Source organism: Colletotrichum siamense, assembly GCF_013390195.1.
Source record: "Colletotrichum siamense strain Cg363 chromosome Unknown KSG_Cg363_contig03, whole genome shotgun sequence".
NCBI classification, from domain to species: domain Eukaryota; kingdom Fungi; phylum Ascomycota; class Sordariomycetes; order Glomerellales; family Glomerellaceae; genus Colletotrichum; species Colletotrichum siamense.
In genome coordinates, this window is record NW_023501016.1 from 4,432,663 (window position 1) to 4,448,783 (window position 16,121).

Here is a 16,121-nt window from a genome sequence, read left to right on the forward strand (position 1 = left end):
CGCATCTACGTCATTCCTCATAAGATCTTTGTAACAGCCAGCTCACCCTCGCCTCCCTCAACCTCCAAGAAAGACCCCGTCTCCAGCTTCTTCTTCCACTTTGCGCTCTCGTAGCGTCCTAGGATCATCGTCATGCGCAGCAATGCGCCCTCGCTCGAGGCGTGCTCGGCCCCGCCCTCGGAAATGGGCGTAAACGTCCACCTCCCAAACGCCCAGTTGAGGATGTACCGCCCCTGCGGGTGCGGCGGCGTGGGAGCGGCATCGTCCTCGTCGGAGCCCCTCACCGTGGACGACGCCGTCAGCACAGCCTTGATGCGGTACACCTCCTCCTTGGGCGCCGCGCGCAGCAGGTCCTGCAGCTTCTCGGAGTTGACCGCCGCACCCTTGGGCCCCTTCAGCTCCACCGACAGCACCTCGACCTCCGTCTGGTGGTCGTGCGAGTGCTTCTCCCCGTTGTGCTCGTGGTCGTGGTCCTTGGCCGTCGCGCCGTCCTCCGTCAGCCCCTGCGCCAGCCCGCCGTCGACGCCGAAGACGAGGTCGGCCCCGACCCAGCCCTTGCGGCTCTTGACCCACGGTATCTCGATCTCGAGGTCGCCGACGCGGTCGAGGACCTCGTCGAAGCGGTCCTCGGAGCAAAGCTCCCACTTGTTGAAGACGATGAGGTCGGTGTACTTTGCCTGGATGCGCGCGGTGTAGCTCGTGTCCTCATAGCCCTTCCAGTTCTCGGTGTCGATGACGCTGATGACGCCGTCGAGGACGTAGTTGCCGGTCTCGCGGGCGAGGCGGTTGACCTCGAGGGCGAGGGTGGCGGGGAAGGCGGAGCCCGAGGTCTCGACGACGATGCGGTCGGGGCGGACGGTGGCGTGCAGCTCCTCGAGGGCGGTGCTGAGCTGGCCGACGAGGTTGCAGCAGATGCAGCCGTTGAGCAGCTCCTGCACGCCCGAGATGGCGTTGGAGGACGCGAGCTGGGAGTCGACGGCCAGGTCGCCGAACTCGTTCTTGAGCAGGGCGAGCTTGTAGTCCGGGTTCTGGGCCTTGAGCTGCGGGAGGAGGTTGAGGATCAGCGTCGTCTTGCCGGAGCCGAGGAAGCCGGTGATGATTGTGATTGGGATGGGAGCCATCTTTAGGGAGCGTGGTTGCGCCGTCGCAAAAGTCAAAAGAAAAAGAAAAAAGAGATTGGGATGAACCGTCAGATCACCATTGAAGAAAATGCCGCCGCGAAAGGGACCGGGCCACTCGAGCGGAATGGAGGGGCAGAAGAGCGATAAGAAGCCGATAAGAGCCGATAAGGAAGCTTCCAGCGACGTAATAAGGTTATCTTAGCGGGACAGCCAAGGGGACTGCAGTGCCGAGCTAGGCGGTTTGACGTCATTGGCCCCAGATTGCGGAGGCGCCCTTCTTACCTCACACCATGCGCCGCACCTGTTTTGCTGGCTTGCACAACGCAGAACCAAGCAAACCGGGCTCCCTAACGGATACCTAGCAGTGCTAGCATAGACGGACGGCAAGAAAGCTCCGAGTGCTAAGTAAAGGCCCAGTCCAGCCCCAGGATCGAAGGCATCGGTCCCCATCAATCAAGCACGACAGGCCAAGCTGCAAGCCCACCCGGCCGCCCAGACTTATGATCACATAGCTCGGCACCGGGACGCGCGTTTTGGTAGCTGAACCTGCATCTGGTCAGGCTCTCTGTCTATCCCCCGTCACCCACGTTGTTGCATCACCGTCCGTCACCCTATCAGGCTTACCTATTTAGTAGAAGCAGCCCTTCCCACCCCGCGCACCCTCCCAGTCCCCAGCCCTGCCAGGCGTATTCTTTCCTCCTTATTACTTGCCCGTCGACCCAATTCTTCGCTCTTAGCCTCTTTGATGCTTGTTGCTCCGCCACATTGACGAAAACTCAATTGCGACGCCTGCCTGCTACTTCTGTATACCTGGTCCGAAAACTGTCTCTACCGTCCGTCCCACCTCTCGCGAAATCCTTCCCATCCGTATCCCGAAGCTCCATACCTCCCTCGCTCAGCCTTACCGACGACGACAGCTGGCACGTGAGCGCATTCTCCTCCCTCACCCGCTTCTGACACTTCCCGTCCGTCCACCTTGTCACCATGTCCGCCCAGCCAAATACCAAGTTCGCTCCCGCCCCCAAAACGACGGTCAACAGCCGCGAGATGAGCTTCAAGGAGCAGCTGGACCAAGCGGCGCACGACGCGCGAGAACCCGACGAGCCGCCGAAGCAGAACCCGATCATCGAGAAAGGTGGGTGCCCAAATCCCAGCATCGTCACGACACACTCTCCTCTGTCTCTGTCCCTGCCCAATCCTCATACAGCATCCACCACAGCCACGAACACCAACAGCACCACCTGTTTTCTTTTGTCCGGTACGGTATAGCTCATGCAGACATTCCACAAAAGTGACACAGTACATTCCAGCCGCCGCCAAGATCCTCGGCAATCCGCCAGAGGAGAAGGAGGAAAAGATCTCGCGCCCGGGCATCCCTGGCCCCCCGGAACGACCGTACAACGACGCGCAGGTGGAGGAGTTTATCCGGCAGCAGCACCGCAGCAAGGGAGAGGACGGCATGCTGGAATGAAGAGAGCGAACTTTGCAGAGCAGGCTGAATGAATCAGGGGAAACTCGTTTGGCGTTTTCGTTTTCTTTTTGGGGAATTTCTCCGCCCTCACACTCGCAAGGAGGACACTTTGACCAAATTGGAGAGAAAAAAAAGTCCTCGCCCTCCCTAACGTCATCCCATCCGTCGTCATGTCAAAAGCTCTTGGCGACAGGTGAGGATCAAAGCGCGGACGAACATCCCTTCTACACTCGCAACTTTCATGAGAAATGACACAAACACCGACACGTACTCTCCATTGTTTTCACAGAGACGGTCGATAGCACACAGCAGGAGGGGGCCAGAACAAAACACCCTAGGAAACCTGTATTCGTACTCAATCTAAAATCGTTCAATTGATGAAAACGCGACACCCGAGGGTCCCATTGTCCCACCTATGTCCAACTCCGCTTGGTTGGGGCAGAATCTGTAGTACTGCCACCAAATGCCGCCAATTAGTAACAGAAAAACAACTTGTGCGAAAACGTTCAGGAAGGATAAAATGAGGTCTTTCTATTTTTCTCCATGCGAGCGAGAAAAAATTGAAGAACAAAGGAAGAGCAAGCAACATCCCCTAATCGTATGCCCAGGTACATGCTTCATTCCCTCCCCCTTTTATGATCTTGTCTTTGGTCGTGAAGGAATTAGATTAGTCGTGGAAATGTGTGTGTGAGAGACAGGTGGCGGCGAAACTTAAGCAAAGACGGTGAAGCCGGCTGCCATTGCGATACCGCAAAGGAGGCCGAGGCTCTGCTTGAGGGACGGTGCCGAGGCGACGACGACGGTTGAGGGCTTGCCAGTACCGGGAGCGGTGGGGTTGGCGCCGGGAGCACCGCCGGCGGGGACGGAGGCACCGGGAGCACCTCCGGGAGCACCTCCGGGAGTACCAGGGGCACCACCGGGAGTGCCAGGAGCGCCGCCAGGAGTGCCAGGAGCACCGCCAGGAGTGCCAGGAGCACCGCCAGGAGTGCCAGGAGCACCGCCAGGAGTACCAGGAGCGCCGCCGGGGGTGCCAGGGGAGCCGGGAGTTCCAGGAGCGCCGCCAGGGGTACCAGGGGAGCCGGGAGAGCCAGGGGTACCAGGCTGTCCGGGAGTGCCAGGCGTGCCGGGGGTGCCGGGAGTGCCAGGAGTACCAGGGGCACCAGAGGCACCGGGGGCGGCGGGGAGAACGCTGTAGTCGCCGTAGCTGCCATAGACACCGTAGCCGGGGGCGGAGCCACCAGTGCCAGTCTGGCCAGGGGCACCGCCGGGAGCGCCAGGGGCACCGGGAGCACCAGGAGCACCAGGGGCTCCAGGGGCGCCGGAAGCACCAGGGCCAGCGGGGCCACCTCCGGGAGCACCAGAAGCACCGGGGCCAGCGGGGCCGCCGCCAGGAGCACCAGGACCGCCGGGGCCGCCCTGCTGCTGGTTGCCAGTGCCGTAGGAGCCGTAGCCTCCGTACACGCCGTAGGGAGCGGCAGTGATGACGGGCATGTTGTTGGCGGTGACACCGTTACCGTTGATGACGACTCCGCCGGTCATGGACGGGGCCGGGCAGATGATGGGAATGGTCTTCTGGGCGCAAGGCTCGCAGTAGACGGTGGTGGGGACGAAGCACGGGGGAATGTCGTGGGTCTTGTACTCCCATGGGTAGCCGGAGCAGACCTCGGTGATGGTGTAAGTGGCCGTCCATGAGGTGGTCGGGTTGGCGGCAAGGGCGGTGGTGGTGTACACGGTGGTGTAGACGTTGCTGGTCACCGTCACCGTGGCCGGGATGGGGTCACAGGTGACAAAGGCGGAGCTGGTGAGTTGGCCGACACTTTGGAAGAGGCGTTAGTATAAGTGGTGGGAGTTGGTGTGAAGAGTGATGACAAACCTCATTTTTGCGGTTGTTCCTGTACGAGCTCTGGGAAGTTGTCTGTTGGATTGGCAGGGGTGTTTGAGGCGGGCGGATTAGGTTGGTGAGCGAGAGGAGAGCGGGATTGAGCTGTACGAAACGAGCGACAGACAGGATATCCTGCGAGGGGAACGAATGTGAGGGGACAGAGTCCAACGAGTGTACTGGGTGGGCGAGAGAGAGTTCTTCGGCGGGCGGAAGACCTGGGGGGGTTGAGAGAACTGGGGAGGAGAGAACTAATCCGAGAGATGGGCAGGATGAAGCTCGGCTTGCCTCGTCTTATAGAGAAGACAGACAGCGAAGGGCAATGTTGCCGGGCTTAGGCGAGGCGCCCAACACACGGGAGCCTGGGCCCCTGGGTGACTGTCCTCATCGCATGAAAGCAAGCAGAGGGAGGGAATGGGGGGACATTGCGATGCATTCCTCAGTCCGGGGGCGGACGGGACAATGGGAGATGATGGGTCCAGAGGGGCGACGTTGGGATACTGAACGAACGGTGCTCGAGAGATGTGAGTGATATGTTTTCACATTTGAATATGGACGTTGGATAGGAGGCAGGTCAGTCAACGACAGCAAGAAGAACCCATCTTGAGATACTGCATCTCGAGCGAGTTGAAGAAGGTTCAACACACATCACCACCATGGCGGCGGCAGGTCCAACAGGGAAACGGGGAGGCGGATGCCGGGTGAGACTGGACGGTGCGGTGCCTTGGACCTGACGCGGAGCTGCGTGCTTGGAGCAACGGCGCAAGAATGTAGTCAGGGGCCAAGACATGTGGCATCGTTGCACTCTCAACGACAGGGCCGTCCGCTCCCAGAAACGACAAGCAACTCGAGACACGTGCAAATTCGGGAATAACAGTCTAGAACCCAACCGGTCTCTCGCTCATCAGTCAACCCCAAGCTTACCCATTCGCAGTGATTGAGAGCTTAGCTGGGCAACTGCCGTAGACAGGTAACGAATGGATTCAGAGGAGAGGGCGGGTCGGTCACTTGCTCCCTTCCCTTAGCTGACCTCAGCGACGATCGCATCTCCACAAGGCGAGAGCTTCCCGTGGTGGAAAATATGCAGCATGTCCACAGGCTGAATGAACGACAGCACGAGCACGAAAGGAGACAAGCCCGCAGATCCAGTCCAGACTTCTTGCGTAACTTGGCATCGGTCCTGGACGGGCAAGGTCAGGATCGAGACATTTCCACTCTCGTCACCCATTCACCGGGAAGGTGTCACAAACGATGTTCATAACGCGAGAGCGCCTCCTCATCACCCGTCCATAGCTCAGGTTCAGCTAAGCCGAGAGCTCAATCCGCCTGGATCAAGTTCCGCTCAGTCCGTCATTTCATATGCACACAAGCGTCGGTTTTTAAAAGACACTTGAAAAAACTTCAGCATGCTCGAAAGCATGTCCCCCATCAACAGCATTTCTCACCCATCGCCCGAAAGAGCCAGGGGAGAAACTTCCTATAATCAAGGGTTTCAATCTGCAGAGCATTCCCTCCGGAGAGGGAAAGGCAACTCGACACCGTGGAGCTACTTGGTGCTGGTCGTGGCAGCTCTGGGTTACTTTTTGATCTAAGGAAGAAAAAGAAGAAGAAAGGTCGAAAGAATTTTCGCAGCGCGCCGCCATTTTGAAGCTCGAGGAATTTGGCGCTAGTCCCCCTTCAGACGGACCCACCTGGCGGACGGCTTGAATGTGCCTAGGTCGTCGCACGTGACTGAACGCACCCTGCCGCAGTCTGCTGAAGGTACGTACCTCACCGTCTGCATGATCCTAGCGCCCATTCCTCTCCACCAGCTTTTCACCGTTTACAGCTCACCACGCCAACACCACGTTTGGAACCAGAATGCTCGTCATAAAATTAATAATATTCAGCGCGGTCCAGTTGAGAACATGTGGTAATTAGGACCGTTCCAAACGAATTCGCCTCCTTCACTCCCCAAATCGCCACGCAAAAGAAACCAGGTCCCTGGAGAAAAGCAACAGTGGGACGGGACAGCCAGCCCTACTGCCAGGACAACCAACAAGCGCCGGAAACTCCAAACATGCGTCGTCTTCGTCTACCCATCAATCCGGATCTCTTCTCTCTCCGCCCCGTTCTATCTTTATGTTCTACGGCCGCTCACCAGTTCTTGGCCTGCAGCGTCCGCTTCCCCTCGACAAGCTGCTTAGCGTAGTCGGTGCCGATGTACCGCCCCTTGAACAGCCAGATGGCGATGCTGGGCAGCTTCCACGTGCCCATCTGTCCCGTCGCCCTGCTGCGGCCGATGGTGATGCCCGCGAGGACCTTGGGGTCCGCGACGTAGTCCGCCGGCCTCGCCGCGCCGGTGAAGTGCGCCTGGATGCTCTTGACGACATGCTGCGTCTGCAAGTCTGCGATGCGGCCGTACTCCCCTTCCAGGTTGCCGACGTCGCCGACTACAAAGATGTTATCGTGTCCAGGCGCGCGCAGGCTGGCGTCCTGGTTGACGTGGCCCGTCGCGTCCAGCATGTTGGACGGCAGGAAGGAGCTGTTGGGGATCGAGCCGACGGTGGGCACGTACGCGTCAGTCGTCATGGTCGTCTTCTTGCCGTCCTTGGTCGTGAGCTCGAGCGTCTTTTGCCCATTGGCCTCGGTCTTGACCGCGGTGACCTTGGTCTCGGGGATCGGCTTCACCTTGAGCTTGGTGAGCTCGTTGAGTGCCGCCCTGCGGACGTTGTCGACGAACGGCGGGCTGAGCGGTAGCGTGTCGTTGTAGACGAAGTAGACGTCCTTGCCGCCCTTTTGGGCGTACTCGAAGCCGATCTCGCCGGCCGTCTCCGCGCCCGTGACGCCGCCGCCGGCGACGACGATGCTCTTGGCATCCGCGAGCAGCTTTCGCACGCCGTGCAGGGACTCCTTCGTCTCCTCGGTGGTCCCGACCTCCTTCCACGGCATGCCCTCCTTGGCGCGGGTGCCGGTGGCGATGACGATGGCGTCGTAGGGGATGGTGCGGCGGGAGCCGTCGTTGAGGGCGATGACGACGTTGTTCTTGTCGTCGTTGAGGGTCTCGGCCTTGCCGAGGACGAGCTCCCAGCGCTCCTTCGGGTACTGGGCCAGCTCGGGCTCGATGGGGTAGAAGAGGACGTCGTCGCCGAACTGGCCGGGGACGACGCCTCGGACGGAAGCCATGTTCCAGTAGCTGTGATGCGTGTGTGAGTGTGCTGCATGTGCATGTGTGTCTAAACGGTGTCTCTCTTACTGCTCTGCATTGGGCGTCACCAGAATGACCTTCATATCCTCGACCTGGGCGGCCGTGTGCTTGAGAGCGTGATGCGCCACAGGCAGGCCAGACAGGCCGGCGCCAAGAACGACGAGAGTAGGCATCTTTCGCTGTCTAGATTCTATAATCTCAAACTAAGAAAGAATATGTCGCTTTCTGGTAGTGTAAGATTCTGTGATACTGAACAATAAAAATAGGTCTTGCGCGTTGCGGTGTTGGTTCAAAGTCGTCGACTAGAGGAAGCTCCAACGAGAAGCAAGCTGCAGTTGCTGGTCCTTGCTTTAAAGGGTTGCTGGGAAGGTGCTCGTTTAGGTTTCCGATACGTTTCGAAACGGGAATTGCGTGCCGTTGTGTTTTGCGAACTTGCCGAACTCCTGATCAGCTTCAGGAAGGGGATATGCAACCTTTATATTAAATTGGGAGAAGGAGAAGAAAAGAGACAAGATCCAGCAAGACGGATGAGGAGGAAGTTATCCCGCGAGGAATCGGATTGCAAATGCCAGATCCTAGCGTTCTGCATAGCATCACTAAGCCCGCACGGAATAGCAGCTTTCAGACTTCCAAAGAACAAAAAAAAAAAATGTTGCCCCGATTATTTTCTACAATTATGGATACCAAATTGTCTCCGAAAGTTATCAAAAGGGACCTGAGCGCACGGCGCAACGCGGCGCGGATACATTTTCGCAGTCTGCGCGGCGCAACATGTTCCCGTGCTGCTGTGTCTTTTGTGCCGTTTCGCAGGGGTTTGTTGGAGTGTGACGCCGCCCCCGGTCGAGTGGTCATCATGTGCGATAGTGTTTGCTGCTGCGGCCCAGCGCGTGGGCTTTCGCAGAGTGCAGAATGACTGATGAAGTGGAAGAATGGGCTTGCTCGCGCATTACGGATACAAGCGCAGCCGCTCGGTTATGATTCATTACCTTAGTCAGAAGACAGCGTCAGAAGAGAATCCGCAGCGCTGCTATGATCGATATCAAATGGAGTCAAAAGATGCTTAGGGAAAGGAGAAAAAAAACATCCGCCGCTAAGGCCCGTTCGGGGACGGCGGTTATGCTAATCTACGGACTCCTCCTGGTCTTTAAAAGTGAAAGCAAGACGGACATCAGTGAGTGGGCGCGCGCGGGAGTCAATTGAATTGGCGGGTGGCTTTTGCGGAGCCCGGCGGTGAACGGGCTTGGGTAGAGGGAAAAACTACGGCGGGCAAGTCGTGACGAGGACCGCTGATTGGGGAAGGGCGTGACGAAGGGCACGTGATCTGTAGCACATACCCATCCCGCGCGGCGGCGGGCTTCGGGGGCTTGCAAGCCGCCCGTCTCGGGTATCTTGCAGCTCGTCCAGGGCCCAGATTCTTCCCGAGGCGGAGACGATGACCCGTTATCCGCCGGTGGAACTCCATTCCCGTGTACACGAATACAAGACCTTCTTGGCGTACTCTCATCCTCGAACTTAGTTGATAGGGACAGATGCCCACGTCGCTTGGTGTCGGCTTAACCGCGCACACACACTACACACACGCGTCATGGTTCAGTGCCGCATATGAACTGTCGCATTGGCATGCTCCTCTACTTATATACTACATTGCGCATCCCACACAAGCAGCTCCCCTCAAAAAAAGCGGCAGCCAGAAGAAAAAGAGAAAGAAAGTTAGGATCTTCTGGCCTTCCCCCAGTCAACAGAAAGAACTCCTCCAACCATCCCCTTTTTATACCCATGTGCAGAGCGGGCGGGAATCACAACCAAACGAACATCGTACCGACGGCGCACAGGCACACGGCCATGAGGTTCAGGCCGGGGACGGATGCGGCCGCCTTCATCGGGTTCGAGGGCTGAGCGCCAGTCGGCGGGTTCGAGGCCATACCGGGCATGGGCATCGTCATACCGGGGGTCATGCTCATGCCGGGCATCGGGGCCATACCAGGGTTCGCGCCGGGAGTGGTCGGGGTGGTGGGGGGAGGCATCGAGGGAGGGGGCGCAGCACCACCGCCGCCGGGCATGGGCATGGGCATGTTGCCAGGCATGGTTCCAGAGCCGGTGCCGTTTCCGCGCGAGGGGCCGGTGCCCATTCCCGTGCCCGCGCCGACGGGGCCGGCGTTCGTGACGCGGAAGAAGTTGCCCGCGACGACCTTGTCCTGCAGACCGGCGGCCATGAGGGCGTTCATGGGGTTGAAGTCGCGGCGGTTCTGAGCGGCGCCAGAGAGCGCCATGAGGCCTTGCTGGGAGATCTGGGTGTGGTCGACGGCGACGAAGGTGTAGCGATGGCTAAGGGGCTCTCGCGCGGGCGGGTTGGGGCCGAAGTACGGCGCGAGCGCGGCGGCGTTCATCTTGTTCTGCATCACGAAGACCGTCTTGGTGCCCGCGGTCGTGTTGAGGATCGTCGGGGTGTCGGCGGAGGTGAAGCCAGTCTGCATCCAGTGGAGCAGCGTGCCCGTCTTCGGGGGCTGGTTGGTCGGGACGTCAATGTCCACCATCATCACGGCGTACTGGCCCTGCAGCTTCTGCTCGGTCGCGATCGTGGGGACATTTTGGCTAGCTGATGTTCTGTTAGGCCATGGTTCCCTGCGTGTCGGATACTTCCTCCCTCTCATAGTGTCTGTATGGGTAAGCACTTACAATCCCTTGGAAGATTCACGCCGTCCACCGCCGAAATGCCTTGGAAGGAGACGATTAGGGGAGTGTTGGAGGCGGGCATGAAGCCCATGGGCGTAGCGGCCGACGTCAACGTCGCCGCCGCCAGGACGGCAATAGCCTTGGACAACATTATTAAAAAATAATCTCGAAGGAGCGGATAGGTAAATTTGGTTTCTCTCGCTGCTGGTGAGTTAAGGGATCACTAAGGAAGGAATGAAAAGAAAGGAAATAACAAGACTACCGGGCTCAACCACAACGTCGTTTAACAGAGAAGGGAAAAGAGTTTCGTACGCGCCAAATAGGTGGGTGAGGCGCCGGCGTAGACATTATTTAGGGCGAACACATCGCCTTCTTTCGTCGCCTCACCCATACAGAGAGACACACACACCAAAGTCTTGGAGGGTGGTGGCCATCCCGCGGAGCGGAAACATTTAAGAGCCAAGATGAAACGCTGTCTCAGCAATCTTGTTACAACACGCAGGCCACGCTGCTGCATCAAGCAAGCATTGACCGCGATCACACTCTCTTGCTCTCGGGAGATGTGCGTCGATGGGCGGGGAAGTGTGTACCTGAAAATTATGCAGGGTCATCCTTATTTGAACGTGAGAGCACGGCCTGTGAGTGTTTTCTGCGATGTCGCAGGGCTGCACCGTCTAGCGTGTTTGCTGTCTTGTTCCTTCCCAAAGTGCGCAGTAAGTTTGATTTGGACTTCTTGTCTGCACATTAGTATTCGGTGTTAATCCGCTCGCAATTGCCAGATGTGATGTACGCCTCTCCCGACTAACTCTCAGTTGACATGATTGATTATTTCCACTCATTTCGCTTTATTCTGCAAGAACACTCGACGATTATTTGGGTGAGCTCAAGTCTTTGCCCAAGATGGGATGTTTGTGCGACGCCGGCACGGTTCCAGAGTCCCTCCGGGGTCTGTGGGTTTGTGATGCGCCTTACATCTTCAATTGCGACTCTGTAGTGGCCGTTGCGCCGGGAGCCAATCACGTTCTTCTGGGACGAACTCGATCTTCGCCAGGTTAATTGAGGGTGATTCCATGATATGACATAAGTCACCAGACCGCGGTTCTTCGACCCCCCGAACGACGGTCCAGTTATTCCCCCGGTCTTGGCAATATGTGGTAGCCATAACTCGGGCACTGCCGGTCATCCAGCTGGGAAAGCCATGGTGGCTGTACTTGGTATCGCTGGCACAACCCCGCCACGACGAGTAGCAGGTTTGCAGAGAAGCATGAAACATCGGCCTTTTGTTTCCGATACTCGGCACCCGGAGTTTGCTGGTGCTCTCACCAATGGGCTTTCGTGAGGTTCAAATCCAAAATGGACGCCATCTGAATTTTGCCACGAGGCTCTTCAAGTAACCGACTACAGGATTTGTTCTCAAAGGACGAATGAAATTCCCACTGGATATCCGGCTCGTTGCGAAGCCACACTGATTCTTGGACGCGACCCGAGGAGATGGCAGAATGGGCAAGACGAAATAGGCCGTTCAGTGGTGTTTGGCAAAACCAGACGAAAGCGAGGCACGACCGTTTTTCCGCACCCGCGTGAGGGAAGGGTCTCGACCGACTTACATGATTCGCGAGCTTGAATCGCCAAGGCAAGGTTTGCTGACCTCACCAAGGAGCCCAGCACGGCTTTTTGGAAGACCGGACCGGACCAATTCGTCTGGGTGCGTCTTGGCAAGCATTGAGAAATGCCTCGTAGATCTGCGAAAGCCGCAGTGTTCGTCAAGGTTGTGGGCATCTCCCAATCGAACTGGTTCGTAAATTCGTCCATTGTGGCATCACGAACCGTCTCGTTTGTGGGTGCATCCAGTTGGCGGTCTGCCAGTCGAAAGATCGACGCTGACAACACCCAGATGGAGACTCGCCGCCCGGAGACTGATGCATCCATGGCCTTAGTCCTCCGGACGACCAAAGTGCCTTTGAGGGATAAAGACAGATGGCGGAATGCGAGAACCCTGTGAGGTTTTGGTCGAGACCGTCGACAAGGGCAAGGGACATACATTTACCACCGAAAGATCTTTGCCTGGCGCACCTCGAGAGTCCCTCCAAGTATCACCCCCGCCTCTGGATGATTATGTTAGTGGGGTTCAGCCGGAGGATCGGCAAAGATCAACGTTTGGTTATCGTGCTCGCAGACCAGGAGGCAAGGGTCTTACAGTGAAATCAGACGAGGACTGCAGTAGTTGATCGTCAGTACTCCCCATTCTGCCCGCCACAGAAAATAGCCGTCTGTCCCCTCCTCGAGATAAGTTTTGAGATTTGTTCTCGGCGAGGTGCGTCTGAACACTCGGATACCGGTCCCAAAGGGTTGAACATGAGAGATAAAGGGCATCTCATCTAGAACAAGGTTCTGAGATTTGGTGTCAGGTCCGAGAGGCGAGGTTTCATCTGAATCCGTCAGCCATTGTGAGGTCGACGGGACACTTTAAAGTATGTGTGGCAGTCGGAGAGGGAGGGCCCGGCAAGGTCTTGCGAAAGAGGAGGTGACGGTATGCTCGCTTTCGTGACAGGAGTTACCTAGAGGGGTCTTGCTTCGAGGAGTGATTAGACTTTACGCCTGCGTTGGCAAGCAAGGCACAAGACTCTTGCCTCGAGGAGTGTCACACGAGGCGCTTTCTCCATAAGCCCTATGATAGGCTTTCGTGGCTTTTGAAGCGCTCTCCTCGCCACGTTGTCATCGTGGCTGTTACCCCTCCGTCTGGAAGCTTTGGGGAGGATCATGCATCCGGACGAAGTCCCACCCGGCCCTCGGAAGTCCGGCCGAGTTGATTCCCGTTAGGTCCGTGGCCTCGGGGATCTTTGTATCGGCCCTCTTCGCCTACTCCCCGGGTAAGCACCGGGCCCGACACCGGTAAGCTGCTGCCACGACATAAGGCCTATTGTACGATCTCCCACACAGATTGGACTTCAAGGCTTCAACGGGTCACATAAGCTGCAGCTCGTGAGATTCAAATGCACATGTGGGCAGGGCAAACATTTCGCCGCATCCTCGGAACAACCGTCAACCAGATGACCAAATTCCATCTTTCGAAGTTGGCAAATGCTCCAAACCATAGAACAGTCACTAGATAATCCACGTATGTGTTGTTCCGTTCGAATACCATGTTCATGACAGACGGCTCCAAATCTCATGGTTGCGGACCAGCACCATATCGTTCCTGAGTATGTTGCCCTTCTTCTGGGCTCATATCCGCTTCGATCGATATGAAGGAGCAAAGAACGGGAGTCTCGAAGTGTCGGTTCATCGGTTCATCAAGGAGACGGCCTACTTTTCCTGTATCTGCGCGGCTATATTTCCTGTGTACTTAGCTTCTTATATTACTGACGAGAGTGACGATGAATAACGACGGGAATAGCGAAGCAGAGTAAGTTATGACCACAGGAAAAGCAGTTCCCTTGCGACAAGACCAGTAGTCGCTGTAGCACAGGGAAAGAAGACGGGCTCTTATCAAGGACTTAGCTTCGTGATCATGTAGTTGATTCGGATTCGGGTTTGTGAGTCACATGCTCGCGCCCAAAAGAAAGAATTCTAGAGCAAATGCTTTGTTTTCATATCCAATTGCTTGATTGCCGGGGCTTGTTTGATATTGTATAGACAGAAGTTCCGATGTCTATGTTGAGGGATCATGTCAGCTTGGAACCACGCAAGAAGGAACTGAGAGGGCCACGCGAGGAGGGTTCGCTTTGTCTCCTACCGGCGAATTTTGTTGCTTGTCATCTTGCGTCAATACTGAGTCCCCTGAACACGATTTGGCCATGCGCCCAAGGTGCTACCATGATGTGTGCTTCCAAGAAAGAGCAACGGCTCTTTTCATGCCTGTGTAGTAGGGTGAAGATAGCTTGAGGAGACTATGAAAGACTTACTATTCAGATACAAGCCAAATGGAGAGAAGCAGCCCAGAGAAGATGCGGATTCGGATGACTAGCCCTCCTACCCACTCTCCCCCAGGTATAACTGGAGAATGCATGTCATAAGAGTACTTGATATGTAGTAACAGTACCTCTCATCAAGCAGACTCCAGGCTTCTCTCCATGTAAATCTTCGAAGGGGGCATGTTTTCCAGAATACTGGACCTCTCACCTTGGGATTTCTTGACGTATCCCGCATGTACTTTACGGGATGGACTCTGGACCGGCGCACAGTGGAACGTCATACAGCTTCAATCAACCCCAGTATTTCCTCGGGTGCCTCATATCTATCGATTCTCGTCACGGCTGGGGCCGCTGGACATCTATGCTCATGACAGTAGCGGGAGCTCACAATCGGCTGATGGCGAGGCGAATTTCTACACCGACACCAGGATGCTATCGCTCTCAGACCTTCGATAGACACTGTTGAGAAGACACTGACGTCCGTCAAGACACACCACCGTCCCGTAACCGCTGATGCCCTCCGGGTCCTAAGTTGGGGGTCGTGCCACCGGGGAACGGGGTCGACGGCCCAAATGACGGAGGGTGACGGAGGGGGTCATCAGAGGGTTCGCCACAGGCCAATCACTGTCTACAAGGGTTCCGGAATCGAGATCTTTACCGTCGGGCCTCGAGTCACCAGGCGGACGCAGACTGGTGTCGGCGGAGAGTGGACCTACTGAGCAAGACGTCGGTGTTTCGGCGTGGGTCTAATGCTATTATTCTGTCAATACACGGCCCCAAGGCCCAGACTCTCATGTTGGTTCGAAGCACACATAGCTAGTGGATACCACCAGATCTCGTCATATTTGGGGACGACGAACGAAACAGCCTGCCTGGACCGCAATGCGGATACAAGGGTTGAATCCGTATGAGCTCGTGGGTGCATTGAGGCCACTGACGGTTCGGGTGGAAACGATGTAGGATAACATCATTCATGACGTTCCAGCAGCACCTTCCTCCTAATTCCCCCCTCTTCAGATCTTCAGAAGCTCCCACAACACGGGCCACATCGCAGAGCAAGCGAGAGACCGATGTCATTGTGCTGAGCCATTCGTTCATAGCAGCCGTTGAGAAACGCGAGCGGCTCCTACCGCGGCCCTACCACCGTTGGTCACAAAAGGATTTGACGACATGGAGGCGAAATGCAATGATTAAAGATTTGCTTTGTTAGTTTCGCTAGGCTGATAATGCCAGGGGTTGGAGCTGGTTGGCTATGCGGTCACCGACGCTCATCGCCCTTTCTTCGGTCTAGATGCGCAACATGGGATGTCTGGGGAAGGAGACAGTGAGAGCGGCGCCCGTCCCGTATGATGCTTTGCTCTTTGGGGCATGGTGTCACTGTTGAGATGAGGTGAGGCATGTCGTCATCACGTGTGATGCTGGGCGGTCCCTAAGTCTAACCGCAGCAGCTACCACCAGCGCGTCTGCAAAGAATGCGTGAGCCTCTTTTTGGTTCGGGCCAGACGTACGTATTGGTCGGGGGTATGAATCCCTTGGCGCACCCTGATTGCCTGCCTGCCAGTCTGCCTGCCCCCCAACTCGAGGCTGAGGCGAGTTTGCGCATTAGAATGTGGGCTGGAGTGATGCAGGTGGCGGGCAGTTGCTTCATGGAAAGTGCCGTTGAGCGTTTAAGCGAAGAGCTCTGTTCGTCTAGCAGCCGCGATGGAGGGGGAGTGCTAGAGAATGAGAGCGGGAGAGAAAGCTCTGGTCGCACGATGATGATAGCTGTGGCAAGGAATGAGGTAGAAAGGATCTAGACCGTTGTGTAAGAGGAGCCCCCCCATTCCTCAAAGACGGAGACCCAGACCTTAACGTCAGGGTTGGGGAGCCGCATTCC

The 16,121-nt window shown here is 56.8% G+C and overlaps 5 protein-coding genes across 5 annotated transcripts; 1 reads left to right on the forward strand and 4 right to left on the reverse strand.

Annotated features, from left to right (window-relative positions):
- Positions 1-17: 17 nt before the first annotated feature.
- On the reverse strand, positions 18-1,121 carry yjiA (P-loop guanosine triphosphatase YjiA; the record flags this gene model as incomplete). The annotated part of the gene is made up of 1 exon (XM_036637001.1): positions 18-1,121. The coding sequence occupies one exon, from the start codon at positions 1,119-1,121 to the stop codon at positions 18-20; it is 1,104 nt and encodes a 367-aa protein (XP_036498000.1).
- A 984-nt stretch (positions 1,122-2,105) lies between these two features.
- On the forward strand, positions 2,106-2,592 carry CGCS363_v005153 (uncharacterized protein; the record flags this gene model as incomplete). The annotated part of the gene is made up of 2 exons (XM_036637002.1): positions 2,106-2,256; positions 2,414-2,592. The coding sequence occupies 2 exons, from the start codon at positions 2,106-2,108 to the stop codon at positions 2,590-2,592; spliced, it is 330 nt and encodes a 109-aa protein (XP_036497999.1).
- Positions 2,593-3,303: 711 nt separating this feature from the next.
- Positions 3,304-4,470, reverse strand: COL21A1 (Collagen alpha-1(XXI) chain; the record flags this gene model as incomplete). The annotated part of the gene is made up of 2 exons (XM_036637003.1): positions 3,304-4,408; positions 4,466-4,470. The coding sequence occupies 2 exons, from the start codon at positions 4,468-4,470 to the stop codon at positions 3,304-3,306; spliced, it is 1,110 nt and encodes a 369-aa protein (XP_036498006.1).
- A 2,137-nt stretch (positions 4,471-6,607) lies between these two features.
- On the reverse strand, positions 6,608-7,831 carry ptaL-0 (Oxidoreductase ptaL; the record flags this gene model as incomplete). The annotated part of the gene is made up of 2 exons (XM_036637004.1): positions 6,608-7,646; positions 7,707-7,831. 2 exons carry the CDS (start codon positions 7,829-7,831, stop codon positions 6,608-6,610), a joined length of 1,164 nt encoding a protein of 387 aa, XP_036498005.1.
- Positions 7,832-9,454: 1,623 nt separating this feature from the next.
- CGCS363_v005156 (uncharacterized protein) lies at positions 9,455-10,482 on the reverse strand (the record flags this gene model as incomplete). Its single annotated transcript, XM_036637005.1, has 2 exons — positions 9,455-10,254; positions 10,335-10,482. 2 exons carry the CDS (start codon positions 10,480-10,482, stop codon positions 9,455-9,457), a joined length of 948 nt encoding a protein of 315 aa, XP_036498004.1.
- Between the last annotated feature and the right edge of the window lie 5,639 nt (positions 10,483-16,121).